Here is an 18,264-nt window from a genome sequence, read left to right on the forward strand (position 1 = left end):
TTCCATTGATCTAGATATATTTTTAAATATAAATATCCATGCATATCCCACATGGAGAGACATCTCGGATAGTGCTGAGCGTGAGAACACAAAGCTTTGGAAAATGAACAAAAATCACGCATCCATCCATCCATCCATCCACGAACACACTTTAAAATCACTAATGTGATTTAAATCCCGTTTTGCCATAGCCTCTCTCTAGCGAACGTGTGCCAGCACACTTGTCCGTTGAACTGGACTGCCACCGTCACACTGGCGACCGGTGCCAGCGAGGAGCCTGGCGTGCGTCCTCCCTTTTGCTGGGGGTAAGCCGCGGGTGGTTTTGTCAGCGCTGTTTTGACCGGGGCAAAAATACTCTGCTACCATGAATGGCCCATCTGTATGCTCGTGGTGTTGCCAGGTGATCCAGTCTGGTGTGGGGCACAGGCTGGCCCCAAGCGCATTTCTGTTGAGTCACCCAGAATATACGATTCAGTGTGTGCACTGAATTCATGCTTTTATGCAAACTACAAGAAAACCGATGCAACAACATAAACTGGACTGATAAAACCCGGTGATATTGGATCTTCAAGATGCTTGATGTTCAAGTAGGTCAGCTTCCCCACTCCCCCTCCAAATTTGAACCAGCAGAATGGTTTCTAAAGGCCTGGCTTATTGTATCACACTGCTTAACTATTTTTAAGCTAGTAATAGAAGCTCTAAAGTTCAATTTATGTTTCATTATTCTCCTTGTCAGGGCCAACTGCTCAATCTCAGAAGAGTTAAGGACATTTAGGTTTAAGAGGTGACTTTGTCAGCCAGTGAAAACAAGAATTATACCATGACACGAGCAATCCCATAAGTCCACTGTTTATTTTTTTCCAGAATAACAAAAGCAGGCACACGTGCTAATCTCTGTATCGGTGATGAATTTGCCTGAAGGGAACAGGAAAGTTAGCAAGGCTATGTACTAGTCCCGGGCAAGTCCAAGCAGCTCACAAACGTTCAGTAGCTTTACTTCAAAACAGTTGTTCTTGTAAGCGAAGCCTTCCCAAAATGCTTTATCTCGTCTGTCTGCTGATACTAGTTCATTGGGATACTGAAGATTCTTAAATTAAGTTTGAAGACAATGGACCCCTTGTCTGGTTCCTCTGAAGCCAGCTACTGCTCTGTCTAGCTAAATAAAAACAATAAGAAGGCGGCACAGGAAGGGCAAACTGAAGGAGTGGACCTAGCACTGGAATCGGGATGTCTCGAATACTTATCCCACTTCTGTTCTTGGGGCATTGCAGGAACTTCTTAAGCTTAGCTCCCTCTGTCAAAGACATGCAAGTGACTGCCCGAGATATCAAGTAAACAATATTATGTATGAAAAAAAAAAAATGAGGCCTTACACCTGACCTTAAATTGCAGTTTTATCACTTTGAGAAAGCATTGGCTCATCTTTTTCTATTTAAAGGGAAAACAAAGTTGTGCCTAATATTCACCTGACAACATGGATGACTCGCCTAATTTTTTTAACTTGTTCTTTCAAGAAAAAAACCATATATTTAAGAAATAGCAAATGGGTGGAGAAACGGAGCCAGTGTGTCTGTCTATTCTCTACACCACGTACTTTTAGCCCATCAGACCTCTTTTAGATGAGACAAGCTAAAAGAGAACAGGACAGTCACAACTCACCACAGTTGCAGCCCCATCCTTCCTGTGGGCAGAGGTTAGACATTGCTCTCTTTGGCATGGGTGACCGGCTGTATGAGTCTATCGGAGATGAAAGAACCAAATTATACACTAGAACTACTGGGGAAAGCCACTAATACCCTACAGTATTCATCTTTTGTCATAAAAATGGAAGTATTTTAATTAAAATATTGAAACATCTGGTAATATTAGACAGTAATTTAAGTATAAGCCAAATACACAAGTGAATCAGTGATACAATTTCTTGGCAATGGAAGAATACAATTACTACACGCTAGCTAAAACTTCAATGGTTTTTCACAAGCAGGTGGAGGAACATGTATTTTAGTATTTTACCCTTGTGGTTCTTAAAGTACTCCAAATGCAGGGGTTTGAAAAAACTGTATTTTTGCTTCATTCATGTCCTTTTCCTATTCCTAATCATATCTTTACTTTCTTTCAAATGTGTCTTTTATATCTGCATAACAGAAGAGAGCAAAAAGAAAATAATCTTTTCAGTTTATGAAAAGGTTAAGGTTTGTTTCATAATCTTGTCAAGTGAAAAAACACACAGAGAATAGTACAGTTTAGATAATGGCCTAAAATAATTAGCGAGAAAAATACTGAAATGCACAAGTGGGAACGTAATTCAGCCCAAGGTACACTGAAAGCAGAGTGCACCAAAAAGAGTTTTCCTTAGCATTCCAAATTTGGCACAGATATTGAAATGAGCATGAATAGGAGCTACAGTAAAAAGCTGCCAAATTTTATGCTTAAGAATTGCCTGCTTTCATTTCCACAGCCCGATGAATCCGTTTGGATAAGTTTAGGTAAGTATTTGAAATGGACATCACATTTGAAAACCGTCAAAACATCTTTCAAGCAGTCCTTTTCACTGATAGTTAGGATGAATTAAACTGCCACCTCAGCTCCCTTGTAGAAGCTGAAGTGACATGATATTCTACAAGAAGATCCTGCTTTGCTTTTTTCCTCCTATTACTGAAGGTAACTCCTCCTCCTTAAAGGATGTAGACTGGAGAAAAAATGGAACTGAAGAGGGTGTGCCACAGGTACAGCACAGAGCTCTTCGTTGCCATCCATTTAAACTCACCAGGAGTGACCTTGCAGTTTGGGCCTGGAAAGGACAGTAATTTTTCATCCCACTGCACAGTCTGATCGAAACCTGTATGGAAACTAGAACGTTAATTCCCAAATTGGGATCTGAAAGTCACTGACAGCCCCTAAGGCCACAATGGACAGCAGCTGATCCGTGGAAGACGACCATAAAAATACTTCAGTAGGGTGATGAATAATTATTAACTGATCATGTTTCTTGACCCAATTAATGCAAGACCTAATTAATTAGGATATTTAGTTATGCAATGCAAGAGCAGTTGAGCTAGGAAGACAGAAGATCAAAGTCTCAATGGGTAGTGAGGCAAATAGCAACATAGCAATTAATACCCCGGTAACTGAAAAATAAGCAAACTGCTACATTTTATCCACAGATAACTAACAGAAACCCATAAATTGGCAGTTTCTTGCCCACTACAAAAGAACAGCTTGAAATTTCAAGCCTTCTCTTTAACCTTTTCTTCCCAGGTGGCAGCAGCCAGCCTTTCTTCCTTCTCAACACAAACACGACTAAGTTTGTCCATACTAAGCCTTCTATTGCTGTGCATATTTTCAGTAGATTCTGTGTTACCAAATCCAGGTGGTGTTCTTCAAAAGCCATGCCTGTCCTTCACAGAGATAGATGTCTTCTCTGCACTTCGCACTGGTAAGCACCCCGTGAAAGCAGCTTACAGCTTTGTTGCTACTGGCCAACTTCCTTCTAAAATGATTAAAATGTCTGTAAGAAATAAACCTGAATTGCTGATGGAGCAGGAAGACAAACTCCCTTTGAAGACTGCTTCTCTGGTAGAGCATCAAAATTTTTGTATTTCTAGAGCTACTAAGAAGGAAAATACATAAACTTTTTCTTTTTTTTTTTTAATTTATTTTTAGAAAAATCACAATATTGATAGGAGGTTTTAATAAGTAATTTTTAGGCTTGCAAAAGCTGAAGAAGGATTCGAGAGTCTGGTTAGCTAAAAGCTAGTTTGAGCTTCCCCTACCATTCTATCCCTAACAAACACTGGCTTATTTTTGTTTTCTCTACACTTGGCATTGATGAGATACCTGTTTATTCATGCAGGTAAGCAGTACATTTCATTTCTTTGTATTTACATAGATCAAATGTTTATATAAAAATCAATTTTCCACCCTCAAACACACTTAAAGGTTTTAGCACTTTTATACTAAAAGCAGAAGTGGGGCAAAAAGACGTTTATCAATTAATTCCATAACAAAATACTAAAATCTATGTAAAGCTTTGTTGCAAGCTAAGAAACATGTACAAGAAATTCTTAAATGAATTATCCTTGGCATACATTCATATTTGAATGCACAGATATATTTACATGTTTAATATCCAAATTCATAATGACTTTTAAGATGTTCCATGAAATGTCATCTTTCTGTAGAACTTTGCCAGGTGGCTGAAGCACATTAGTAAGACACATACTGTAAAACTGCATGAAAATTGGAAACAATTAGAATGAAAGCCAACAGAACTGGTCAGACTATTCCTTCCAGACAGAACTGGTTATGATTCCAGACTTAGTCCTTTAACTGTTATGAGTTGCACAGTTTTCGATGTTTCCACAGATCCTCGAAACCTTCCTGTGGCTTTCAAGAGCCACAGCAAAGCATACAAGTGCTTTCAGTTGAGGATGCAATCATAGGTCCTCATCCCGATGGCAATCCTTCACAAGTCCAAAAGTATTCTTCACACATATGCTATTTATACTGTTAAATGGATGCTTCTGAAGTGAGGCTGGGTTGTTCTGGTCAGTCTTGCTATTATGTACTTTCAATTTGTAGTACTGTTTCTGTCTTTTAAGTGCGTATGATAAGCCTTCCGAATTCAAAGTATCACATTATTTTCTGTTAAGTTTTTGGTTATGGAAGTCTGAAGATGTTAATCCCCACTCCCCAATACTTCATCCACAACTGTTCAAACAACTGCCAAACATCAATCTCAATGCAATTATGGTTCTGATTTGCAAATCAGGCTTTTCCACATCTGACCAGCTCAGTACTTGCTAAGCAGGAAGAGCCAGAAAGGATGAAGGGTCTGTGTGTACTGGTTTGGGTGTTATGAATCTGTACCAGACAGATGCAATGAAAAAAATGCAAAAACAAAACTCTGAATTTTTTTTTCTCTTGGATGCTCAAGAACAAGTATCTCTTCCCTGGTGGCTGACCCAGGCAGCTACAAGATTATATTGGCAGCACCCACACCCAGATCCATTATCCACACACAGTGAGCAATTTGCTTTCAGGTGCCCACACCATATGCCACGTTTTTTGGTTGGTACACTCACTGCGTACAGGATATTAGAAAAATGTTTGCACTGCCTGAAAGCAATGGTGTAACAAAACATTAATTGCTTACTGTTTTTGGAGAGGTAAGGAAAAGTTAAACATACTGAATGCACTTGAGACACACCCATTTGTCACAGGAGTACAGGAAAGAATGTAAAGACACAACATACTTCTACACTCCTGTCATTAAGGCCATATATTGGTGTGCAACAATGCTTCACAGGGCTAACCATACAGAAGTACTCAGGTCTAAGTCACTCTCCCAGAGGTGTTTTCTCATACAACTTCAGACTCTGCTTTTTTATTATGCTTTTTTGGTTTCCTTTTTTTTCTTTCAGGCAGAATGCAGGCTCTCTATCCAGTTTCAATGGTCTGTTCTTCATCATGTTTTCTTTAGTTCTCCAGAAGTGTGCGCTGAACTAAAAAGTGAAAAACAACTCAAGATCAGTACACTAAGTTAGGATACATTTTAAGTTATGTATTGCTATGTAACCATATGTGGACAACAGACTTTTTCAGTAGGCATTCGAAACTGTGGGATAAATTCAGGTAAGCAGAGGCTTGATTCTGTGTAGCCAGTACCCTGCATACCAAGGGGTATTACATCCCAGATTTCTCACTCAAATAACCACATCATACTAGATCTGTGTAGCCATCTACACTTGCAGTATAACCCAACATGCAGTTTCAGACTTGCAGTTTTGCGGATGCAAAAATAAAATGGAGTACGGTCTGCAGAGCTGATGGAAAAAGTGGGTTATTGAAAGAAAGTTCTAGCCTAGGTCATCTACGTTTTCAGGAAGTCAAAGATAAGTCTACATAAAATTTTAAAAACACAAACCTGTTCTGCCTTGCCATCTGACCTGGCTTAATGCAAGACTGCTTCTAACTAGAAGCCATGTGGGTACATCAACACTATATTACCAAAAGCAGAGCTAATGTCTGCTGACTCCCAGAACTTAGATCAGGAGTAGCACCATGCTGACCATGGTTGCCCAGTTTCTTGGCTCAAAACATGCTCATGCTTGCCTGCAAAATATAACAGAGGTATGACATTTGGGATTTAACATGACATCAATATGTAGGCAGGAGTAATCATTTATGATAACATCCCAGGTTTGACTTTATCGGTTAAAATAAAGTATGCATCACTGATGCATTTCACACCTGAGTTCTGGTGAATCTTGGCCAAAATTTTAGCATATCCTGACTTCAACTCATGTTAATTGCCTTTAGTAGAGGTCTTTGAACAATACTGCTTGCTTCACTAATGCATAGCTGAACTGTGGATACCTGCCTATCTCCAGTCCTGACTTCAACAGCCAGTCACAAGAAAATATTTTCTCCTTGAGAGTTTTATACATTTAACAGCTTAAAGGAAAAATGTTTATAAAGAGGATCATGAGCCAGATGGAAGTTTTTAGCAAACTGATTAAATACCTGAAAGAAATAAGGTATAAAATTTTTTTTGTTAAATTATAAAAAAAACCCCAGAAGTAGTTCTGTGGGTTTTAGATTAAGCTCACAGAAGAATATATTGCAAATTTATACTGCTTTGAGATTTTAATATTCAGTGTTTCAAAGACAGTCAATAAACTTCAGCATGAGGGTGTACTGCTTCTTCCTTTGTTGACCAGTCACAAGGGCTAGAAGGCCAAGTTTTCACCTATACTGTTTCCTCCAGATCTATCTATGGCTTTCCTGGAAATAATCACCTGTTCCATCAGCCAAGTACCCTACATAACCATACCTGGAAGGGTGTGGTTGTTAGGGTTTTTGTTGCCTTAAAAGAGATCCTTCCACAGCTGTCACCATTGTAGAAAGATTTGTTATTTGATGATTCTTTCATACAAGAATTATTCTCTGTTCACAACAGAGAATGTTTTAGTTACACAACATGCCAGTATGTTCAGTCCTCCTTGCCTCCAGTGTAGTTTCATCTCTGTCCAAACTCTATTAACATTTTTTAATATGCATTCCTGCAGAGTTCTATATGGGTTTACAATTAAAAAGGTATCAGATTCCAATCAGACACAACATACACTAATAAAACACCTGTCAGCTAATTGCAGTTATGTATCACACTAAAGGAGCAGGCTTGTGTTTTCGTAATTGTCTTTAATAATACGTTTTCAGAGAAAATTCAATTCTTTACTTTCTCTAAGCTCCTGTATTACAAGGACTCCTCAAGGCAATAAACCTACCTGTTCAAAGAATAAAAAACTAGAGAAGAGTGGCCATATTATCAGAACTGAAATCTTGATTCAGTTCTAAGTTAGTTGTCATGGTAGTTACAAACACTTTTTTTGAAACAAAACAAAACAGTGCAAATAGTTTTCTCCACTATGTTAGATGTCAATGAAATGCATTTAATAGGATCCCCACCAAAAAGCTGATCTGCCATCTAGATTCTTCTCTTACCAGGTGGCTCAGATTGCGCTCCCCGATGGCTTTCCATATTCACATTCTCTTCATCTGCTGGGAAACAAAGATGTTTAGCATTCAAATTCTCTTATCTTCAAAGTTGTTGATTAATAGAGATAATTTGAGAGAAGAAACAGCACTGAAGAAACTGGGCTACTGATAGTAGTTGAGTTTCCCTTGTGTTGCCTGCATCTTAATTTTAATGTGCATGGTAGATGTTACTCAGTTTCCAAACTTCCCAAATTATGAAACAGCAGTGCCTGGCTGGATTGCTGCTCTGTCATCTCCCTTCACCAGCCAGTCAGAAAGACAGAAAGGACAAAAACAGAGCTTCTGCCCCACCTATCACCCACAGTACTCCCCAAGTTCTCTGATCCATGTTATATCTTATTTAGGTAGAAAGGAAGTAGATAGCAAGCAATAGACAACTGCACAAGAAAATCATTTGGGGATGAACATCTGGGAAGTTGTCAGAAACCTAACATGTAAGCAAGCATCTTGTGAAAACACAAAGGCAAGGTTTACAAAATTAGAAATGACAAGGTATTTTTCAGCATGAAAATAGCCTCTCTAATCCCCAACCTCCACTCAATTTTCCTTAAAAAGATGTTTTCTTGCAGTCTCTCCTGCTTACTCTTTTGCAGGAAGTGCTTTTATTTTAAGAAATGTAAAGCCTTAAGTCTGTCTGCTTCTGAAAGTCTAAATTTTGGGCGAGGCATTCTTCAGACACCCTGTCTTAGATGACTAGTAAGAGAGGTTACTCCCTGTGAACACAAATTCACTGTGCTATTAAAACTACCTTACACATAAGAACAATTTTTAGCCCCCATATAAATACAAAACTGCATCTCTTTAGACAGTACAAAACAAAACTAATTTAGAATTCTTACCGCTTTGTTTGAAACAGAGTTTCTTCTTCTGGTAAGCAATGAAACTAGATACTGCTCCAATTACAGTAGCAACCACAGCACTTACAATTCCAGCTACTGCTCCCTGAGAAGCTGAAAAAAGAGGTTTGTATACATTTTGCAGAATTGAAAGCAATGTCAAACTTGTATTGTCTCAAAGTAAACCCTGTGAACACTTCTAAAAACAATAAACTGAAACTATTACATGAAACTGTAGTAATCAACTCTTTCTGTCTTTGTGAATAATGAAAAGTGAATCCTCTAATTTTACAACCGTTGATTTCTTAGCAATGCCTATTGTTAAACAACTTAAGCATGCCTGTTGTAAGTTCCACTGATTGAAAAAAGCTACCCTTTCATAGCCAAATCTAAGTTGTATGCATGCAATCACTGCACCAGCATCTCTGACACCTTAACACTTCTGAATCGTTTGCAACAGAGATTTTAAAGAATTATGAAAGCAGAGCTTGAAAGTAAGAAGTCTAGATTCCACAAAAGTTTTTAAGCTGAAACTCACTAACAGCAGTGACCATTCTAGCAGAATATTAGCAATACAGAAAAACCCAGAAAACACACTTCAGACATGCAGACACCATCGTACGCATAAGTTTATGCATTTACCCTCAGCTTCTTCACCATTATTTGGACTTGGGCCCTTTCGTTCTGTAAAAATGAACAAAAGGTTTAGATTTTACATGTCTAAAGAACAGTCCTATCATAATTGACAACCTTTTTGTCAATTAATCATGCAAAATTACAAGCCATCTATTATATCTATACAGTGCTAAGCTCTCTGGCACTCAAACTTTGTATTTGCAAAGCACAGCTCATGGTGATGCCAACTTCAACCTCGGGTGCTCAGCACTTCTACAAAATGATCGCAGCACACCTGTGAAATCTGGTTTAATCCATCTTGCCCACCACCACAGAATATTCCGTGAAGAGGAAGAGCATATAATTTCAGGGTAGCATTCAACTGTATTTCCATGGAACCAACTATCTTTTCCTAAAATCCCAGCCTCAGTTACTAAGTATTTTTGCAATTCTCTTAGCAAACGAGACAGAAGTTCTGTAAATACTATCCTTACTTGGCACTATGCAACTTGCACCACTGAAGCAGGAACCTGCACAGATGAAAACACCACACAAGTCTCAACCGATGCTTCTTGCCCCTGCCAATTTTCAAGTTACTGCCCCAAAGGAACCTTGGAAGGTGAAAGCTTCCTAAGAAGTTAGCATCAGTAATCTTTGTCTGGGACAATTCTCTGAAGAAGTCAGTAATCAGCAGCACATCTCAACATCACGTCAAGATACTTAACCTAACTCTAACCTGGAAATAGTAAAGTTGCAGTAATGCACTCAGGAATGACTAACCCCATCCTAATGATGACCATTACTGCAGCTTGGTCCCAATGACCACCTCTGTACTGAGCTGCGCTGTAACAATTAGACATGGCAGATTACTCAAAACAAGTTTGGTTTTTATACTGCTCAGAGTAGATATAACCTACATCACTTGGAAGTCTAAGAATCAGTTCATCCTGTGGGAGAGATGAAATCTCTGAGAACACAAGGTGGACCCTCTTCTGGCCCACCCCTGGGCTTCCTAACCACAAGAACTAAAGGAAACTGAGAGCTTGTCACAGAAGATCTGAAAATAACACCTGGATGCCTTTAAAAACTATATTCATGGTGAATTTTGAAATAAGTACCACATTCACATCTCAGTTGTTTTAAAACCCATCTTTCTTGGCATAACAGTGAATATTATTGAAGGTTCCTAGACCAGTTTTACCTCTTAATTATCTGGGGGGTTTCAGCAGAGACAGAACACATTGCTTTTGAACTGGAAGGTACGCTCTTAAGTTGCAGATACCAGAACCAAAGGTGTTACAAGTTAGACCATGTTAACCAGCTTGTGAGCAAGCTTTTATCAAAAGCTCAGGTAGCCATAGGATCAATATGAAGCACAACCTACTATCTTACCTTTGCTACCACTACCATCACCTCCTCCTTTTGGTAAACTGCCATCGTATAGATCTGAATCATCAAGATTGCCTATAGCAAAATAAAAATAATATTATCTTACATGTTTTAAGTTGAGTAAAAAGACACCTCAAGGCACACAATGACATGGAAGTTGTTTCTAGATTGTTCATCTGAGTTTGTGGTCGGTTTAGGCTCAGCGTCATAGTCACAATATTTTCATGTTTCAAAAGCGCCCCCAATCTCAAGTCCCTTCAGCTCGGCACTATACAGTTTGATAGCAGCACTGCTGCCTCTGGACTTCCTGAACAACTGAGAGAATTCAGAGTCCAAGAGCAGGTAGTACCGCACAAGTCATGGGCTAAGCAAGCAAGAAGCCCTGTAAGCTACGTAAGTGGAACAGCCCAAGTCTCACTATCCTGTTAAAGCAGAGAAAGGACATGGACAGGAAAGGACCATTTCTTTTCAAGGCTGCAGCTGTGAATGTTTCTTCAGAGCTGGGTTTCTGACAATGGGAAGATCCAAATGTAATTCCCTCCTCTGATTGACTGCAGGACATTGAACCAGTCCCTCTCCATTTCCACTGGACCCTACCTCATGGGGCCTGAGTTCTCCTCCTTCCCTCTGCTGCCAAACAAATCTTTAGTTTATGCAAAGCAAATCTGTTTCAAGCAGCAAAACTAAAAGCATTGCATCAGAGGATGTTTTAGCTGGATGGCAAAAGCACTCTACTGAGGCATGCAAAACATGAATTCAAATATCTGCTGCAAATCAGGCAGGAGAAGGAACAAGAACCAGGGCTTGCATCTACATAAGGACTCTACCACCATATTCCTGGATAATGGCATCATCACAGCTGCAGCCATCTGAATCTGTTTTGTTCTGAGTTAGGCAAAGACAGAGAAGACCTCTAAAGCACAAGAGGCAGGGAATGACATGTATTTTAAGTCTACCTTTCAAACACAAAAGAACTGTATTTCTTAACTGGGGCCTTTAAAAGAAAAACTAAAAAAAAAAAAAAAAACCAAAAACCCAAAAACCGCAAACAAAAACCCAACACCCTTTAACTTTGAGCTTTACCTTTAATTTAGATGCTTTAAGAATACAGTTCACAAGTAGTTCCTACTGACTTTTTAGCACAACTACCAGGGACTCAGTCTGTTAAGACAAAAGGACTCGATCCAATACATGGGTGCTCTACCACAGGCAGCCAAGAACAGCACTGCCCCAAACGCACACACTCTGTGCTATGCTTCCTCCTCCCCATACCATCCTGCTTTTAAGTGAAAGGAAAGTGACTAAACAGGTTTGCTACGGAATTTCAAGACTGCTACAAAGCTTACTTGCAAGGCCACTTTTCCTCAATCCTCAGTGTTTATCCAGTGCAACATCTGACATACATAGCAGTCAATTGACAAGGTGTAATTATTATAAGTTTAACTGAGACAGTAAAACCATGTCAAGATTCAGGAGTTTGTGCTAGAAGCCTTACCAGTGTCTTTAGGATTTGCAGGTGGACCTTGCTTGCCGACATCTGTAGACAAATAAGAATAAAGTGAGCAAAGTTACTCATGTGAAGAGACCAAAAACAAAGTATATAGTGACCTTGAAAGACTATATTCCCCGTGCCATTTTCCTTTCATTAGCTAATGCTGTATTTGTTTGGTTATTTTACATTGAATACTGTACTTTAATGCAATTAACAGTGTTTCTGCTATATTAGCCTGTATGTCAGACCCTTGCTATAACTGAACATATACAGAACATCTCACTAAGCGTTATGCAGCATTTTAGTTTGCACATCTGATTTCAAACGCTGAACTTCTTTAAATTTTTCTACCAGGTAGAGATTACTTGGCTGTTTCCTCTTTTAAAACTACCAGATTTTAACCAATAATAAAGGCTGGTACCTCACTTAAAAAATAGAAAAAAGACAAGATACACACGATAGAACTAGAAAGATGGTCCCCACAATGACACTTCATTTAGCTTCCCACAAAATAGGAGAATAAGATATCTTAGTAATTATCTCTGTACCGTTTGGGCACAGTCTTTGTTGCCCACATCACATTAACACACCAGCACTGGTTTTCTAAAACTGTTTTCACCAACAGCTGAACCAATCCAGCGGCCCATTTCTTCTGTATACTACTTCTCCTTGATGTTGCATGGTCTTGCCTCCTCCCAGCTCTAGCACAAGTGAGGTCAGGTCTCCTTAGGCTCGCTGTATATTCAAAGTAAAGAGGCAGGCACCTCCAGAGCACAGTTCTAAGCCCCCAGCTTAGGCTTGCATCCTATAAAGGATCCTCTCTCTTCACTTACCTGAACCATCCGCTTCATTTGGCCAACTGTTTCTCAATTAGCCAACTCTGATTTCAAAAATGTCAGCAGTTGGAAACAGACTGATTTAAGAGATACAAAACTTCAAAGGGCTAAATCAAACAGAGCAGCAAACAGTGCCGCCGTCCTACGACTGTATGCCTTGCGTTAGGAAAGCTGTCTTATACTGCAACAGGTCCTAGCGATGGTACTCAAAAAGCTACTGTGCATTATCTGCCTAACTGGATGCACCTCTTACTGGCCGAGTGAAAACAATACTGCAATTTCTACTGCTGCCTACGCTGCAGAGCTGAAGCCTGTTAGAAAGAGTACCTTCCCTCATATTATACATAATGTGCATTTAGTGGCACAACTCTGTGTGCCACTAAATCGAAAAATGCAGGCTCTCAAGTTAGTATGTACAACTACACTTGACTTCACAGTAAAAGGCATTACAAGCCAATTAGATCTCACCGGTATCTGATGCTGGTGGCTTCCGAGATGGAGGAGGCTTCTTTGTAGTTTCTGTCAGGGATGGTTAGAAAAAAAAAAGTTTAAATACTATTTAATACACTGTTCAGAAGATACATGAAGGACAAATGTAAGCCTATGTCTATACAATGAAAAGCCCAAGATTAAGTCTACACAGCAAGACATTTTCCCCTTAAGAGGAATTCCTGAGTGTTCCCAAAGACAAATTTCAGTTCTATGCGGTCCACATTTTGACATACCCATAGCTGAATTGTTCCACTGAGGTTTAAACAAACCATATGTGCCATGCTTGGTCATGCAGCGATAGTCGGAAATAAACAGGTCAAAAGAGCAGCCACTATTTTCCCGCCTACCTCCCAAAATTTGCAAGACTGTAATAATTACCAAGTGCATCTTGTAAGCTGAGGTCGTCTAAATTGCCTGTAGAAGATGAAAGCAACAGTAAGAACACTGTTTTTTCTTACTCAAAACCAACACTTATTACAGTCATAAACACGTCTTTGATCTATCCTGAGGTATGTTTTCTACTTCCTGTGTCAGACCAGAAGAATATTTTGAGTCAGGGCTGAAGACAGACATTCTTCTCTATTTCTCCAGGCCACCATCCACACATCTCTAGAAAAAAAAAGGCACAGCACTACAAATATATATAAAATATATATATGTATATATCTGCTATAGAAAGGATCCAGAGGGTCAGAACATATATTCCTACAGTCAATATAATGCATTTAATCCTTTATTCTTGCCTCTGCTATTGCATGCTTTCTTAGTGCTATCCACAGCATCTTATTTCCCAGCCTTCTTTCCACTGAACCACAAAATGAGCAGGGGTACAGCTCCAATTCACAAGAATTTACAAGATTCAAGTGTGAAGAAGAGCCTTGGAGTACAAAGGCCAGTATGAAAGTTACATGATCGGGTAATGGATGTAACACCTTGGCATTAAAAACTGATTTTCATGGGTTTATAGGACTTATCTTTTCCCCTAATAAAGCTTAACAGTATGAAGGAGGTTATTAGCACAGATGATCTTGAGCAGTCTCTTCAACTTCCTAAAAGACAGCTAAATGCAGCTGTCACCACTATGGGCTCTCCACTCCAGGTAGATTAAGTTTCATTTTCAGCCCTTAGGAAAAGAACATTCTCTCTTGCTCTCTTAGGTCAGTTGCTAGAGCTACTGCTGCTTACCCAGCCAACTGCAAACACACTAACTCAATATATTCATGATACAAACTGGTTTCACAGCATGAGTATAGTAGTGTGATCTCAGCAGCAGAGGCTTGTAAGATAAATGGACACCTATAACAACTGCTTGGGATATTTCTGGTAGTTCATCATTCCTACTTTCACTGAAGCATGAAAAAGACATGAAAGTAGGTACCAGCTATTCAAGAAAAAGACATCCAAATATACTGCTCCAGCCCCAAAGAAGCTGGAAGATTTTTCCTACCTACTAAGTATCAAGCCAGCCAGAGCAGAATTTAATTCCAGCCAGAGCTACCTTAATTCAGAAGATACACGCATAAAGCATTGATGTGTCTGGCTTTTCCTCTAAGAATGTAGCTACAGAAGAGGAATCAGAACTGGCAACTGCAAAGTCTGAAGAGAGGAATAAAAAGCAAACAACAAAAACCAAACCACAAGCAGAATGTTCCTTCTGCTTACATGACAGGCCAAGTTAAGAGAAGGACAACTCACAAGTCTAGTGCCAGGAATGACGGATGCTCATATACTTGGTGACATCTTTCATCTCAACTGAGGTCAAAATTGAAATCTCTTTTCCTTCTCAGATAACTGCACTAATAGCACCTTTTTTTTTCCAGAGAAGAAGTGAGACTAAGATACATTTTTATTTTTTTTTTAATATGGAAGCCAGGAATGACAACTGGAATAAAAAAAATCAAAGGCAAGCTTGCAGTTTCCTGAAAACATCCTTCAAGCTAGTCTTCAGTCTGGCCAACTGAACCACTACAGCAGAAACTGAAATCTGAAGTCTAAGCAGCGACTCCCATACTGTAACACTTGAACTGAGTACCACCTTGCTCACAGCCAAGTAGGGAGGTAGCACTGCCTGGTCAGTGACAGGCCCCTTCATGGAAACAGAAGCAATTCACGGCTTTATTGTGGTGCATGACCAAAGTGTGTTTAGAACCTCCTGGATAAAGTCATTAGGTATAGATCTTGGATAGAAAGCAAGAAGATATTTTACTTGGTGTTCTTCACTCCAGGTGGAGACCATAAGCTCTTTTAGATACTTAGCCCATCAAAAACTGTTTCACATAATGCAAAACATTCACAGGTTGTTTATCTGAAGCCTCTTGCAATACAACCTTAAAAACCTCAGTAAAATGAGCAGTTGCTAAGCCCCAAATCTCAGTTACCTCTGAAGTTACCCCTTTGTTTAGACTGCACAAAGAAACCTCCATATTAACAGGCAAGAAAGGTCAAAACACTCAAGAGAAATTTAAACAGGTATTTGCATAGTTGTTCCTCAAACCTGAATTCTGGTTTGTTTGGGTTGTCAAGTACATACATCTCTCAGGCTACAGTCCTCCAAGGAGGAATGCCTATCTGACAGATTATCTGACAGGACCTGCTCAGATACTTGCTAGTCTCACTCTAAGAAGGTAGGCAGAAGGATCTGTTGTAGATGCATGCTCCTCAAAACACTCTGCCAGAGTAGGAACCAAAGGATGGACCACCACCATCTGTTAACACCATCTGTCTCGAGGTTAAAGATATATCACTAAGTCAATGAATGTTACACTGGGGCTTGTATTTCAAGAGCACTATTTCTTTTTAGGAGGAGTGGCAGAGGGAAAAACAAGCACATATACTCAACATTATGCTTTGGTGCAGCTTAAGTTTTACCTAAAGCAGAAAGGAGGCTATTTAAAGAGTCTCCCACTGCCATCATGAAACTTAGTCTGAGAACTCTGAATGGTTCCAGCTGCAGTGGTTTCCCTCAAGAGGAGGAAACCAGTGTAAAAGAGTATGCATTCAGTGATATTGTATTTTAAGGGATTGTTTCCACACATGATCTTCATGGAGAAATAATTTAGGATGAGACTGCTAACTGCCAATCTCACATAAGACATGCTTTGAGAGAGCAATAAACAAATTTGAGAGTTAATAAAAGAAAAAAAAAAATCATTCTATATTGACTGGAATTATTCAATATTCTACAATAACAATTCTGTTTTCCAAGATGTCAGGCTCTTCAAACACATTACTTCACCTCAATAATGGTAGCAGAAAATGTCAAAACATAGCTTATTAAACTCATTACAATAATATGCACCCTGAAGTGCTGGCAGTCTCCTTTCCCAGCGAAGACTGGTAGTTTCTCCACTGTTCAATTAACAGTGTTTCTGCTATATTAGCCTGTATGTCAGACCCTTGCTATAACTGAACATATACAGAACATCTCACTAAGCGTTATGCAGCATTTTAGTTTGCACATCTGATTTCAAACGCTGAACTTCTTTAAATTTTTCTACCAGGTAGAGATTACTTGGCTGTTTCCTCTTTTAAAACTACCAGATTTTAACCAATAATAAAGGCTGGTACCTCACTTAAAAAATAGAAAAAAGACAAGATACACACGATAGAACTAGAAAGATGGTCCCCACAATGACACTTCATTTAGCTTCCCACAAAATAGGAGAATAAGATATCTTAGTAATTATCTCTGTACCGTTTGGGCACAGTCTTTGTTGCCCACATCACATTAACACACCAGCACTGGTTTTCTAAAACTGTTTTCACCAACAGCTGAACCAATCCAGCGGCCCATTTCTTCTGTATACTACTTCTCCTTGATGTTGCATGGTCTTGCCTCCTCCCAGCTCTAGCACAAGTGAGGTCAGGTCTCCTTAGGCTCGCTGTATATTCAAAGTAAAGAGGCAGGCACCTCCAGAGCACAGTTCTAAGCCCCCAGCTTAGGCTTGCATCCTATAAAGGATCCTCTCTCTTCACTTACCTGAACCATCCGCTTCATTTGGCCAACTGTTTCTCAATTAGCCAACTCTGATTTCAAAAATGTCAGCAGTTGGAAACAGACTGATTTAAGAGATACAAAACTTCAAAGGGCTAAATCAAACAGAGCAGCAAACAGTGCCGCCGTCCTACGACTGTATGCCTTGCGTTAGGAAAGCTGTCTTATACTGCAACAGGTCCTAGCGATGGTACTCAAAAAGCTACTGTGCATTATCTGCCTAACTGGATGCACCTCTTACTGGCCGAGTGAAAACAATACTGCAATTTCTACTGCTGCCTACGCTGCAGAGCTGAAGCCTGTTAGAAAGAGTACCTTCCCTCATATTATACATAATGTGCATTTAGTGGCACAACTCTGTGTGCCACTAAATCGAAAAATGCAGGCTCTCAAGTTAGTATGTACAACTACACTTGACTTCACAGTAAAAGGCATTACAAGCCAATTAGATCTCACCGGTATCTGATGCTGGTGGCTTCCGAGATGGAGGAGGCTTCTTTGTAGTTTCTGTCAGGGATGGTTAGAAAAAAAAAAGTTTAAATACTATTTAATACACTGTTCAGAAGATACATGAAGGACAAATGTAAGCCTATGTCTATACAATGAAAAGCCCAAGATTAAGTCTACACAGCAAGACATTTTCCCCTTAAGAGGAATTCCTGAGTGTTCCCAAAGACAAATTTCAGTTCTATGCGGTCCACATTTTGACATACCCATAGCTGAATTGTTCCACTGAGGTTTAAACAAACCATATGTGCCATGCTTGGTCATGCAGCGATAGTCGGAAATAAACAGGTCAAAAGAGCAGCCACTATTTTCCCGCCTACCTCCCAAAATTTGCAAGACTGTAATAATTACCAAGTGCATCTTGTAAGCTGAGGTCGTCTAAATTGCCTGTAGAAGATGAAAGCAACAGTAAGAACACTGTTTTTTCTTACTCAAAACCAACACTTATTACAGTCATAAACACGTCTTTGATCTATCCTGAGGTATGTTTTCTACTTCCTGCGTCAGACCAGAAGAGTATTTTGAGTCAGGGCTGAAGACAGA

At 39.4% G+C, this 18,264-nt stretch overlaps 1 protein-coding gene across 4 annotated transcripts in view; it reads right to left on the reverse strand.

The window, feature by feature from the left end:
• Positions 1–3,828: 3,828 nt before the first annotated feature.
• Positions 3,829–18,264, reverse strand: part of LOC142419654 (CD99 antigen-like) — a 34,418-nt gene continuing 19,982 nt past the window's right edge. Inside the window, exons 2-11 of one of the 4 annotated variants that reach the window (XM_075522850.1) lie at positions 18,073–18,108; positions 17,671–17,721; positions 13,599–13,634; positions 13,197–13,247; positions 11,896–11,937; positions 10,404–10,475; positions 9,039–9,080; positions 8,400–8,510; positions 7,507–7,563; positions 3,829–5,504 (exon numbers count right to left, since the gene is read on the reverse strand). In XM_075522850.1, coding sequence (XP_075378965.1) covers positions 5,479–5,504; positions 7,507–7,563; positions 8,400–8,510; positions 9,039–9,080; positions 10,404–10,475; positions 11,896–11,937; positions 13,197–13,247; positions 13,599–13,634; positions 17,671–17,721; positions 18,073–18,108 — 524 coding nt within the window. In that variant the 3' untranslated portion in view covers positions 3,829–5,478. The remainder of the gene's footprint in view (positions 5,505–7,506; positions 7,564–8,399; positions 8,511–9,038; positions 9,081–10,403; positions 10,476–11,895; positions 11,938–13,196; positions 13,248–13,598; positions 13,635–17,670; positions 17,722–18,072; positions 18,109–18,264) is intronic. The other 3 variants (XM_075522858.1, XM_075522866.1, XM_075522871.1) reach the window with 3 other exon arrangements.

Source organism: Mycteria americana, chromosome 1, assembly GCF_035582795.1.
Source record: "Mycteria americana isolate JAX WOST 10 ecotype Jacksonville Zoo and Gardens chromosome 1, USCA_MyAme_1.0, whole genome shotgun sequence".
NCBI lineage: Eukaryota > Metazoa > Chordata > Aves > Ciconiiformes > Ciconiidae > Mycteria > Mycteria americana.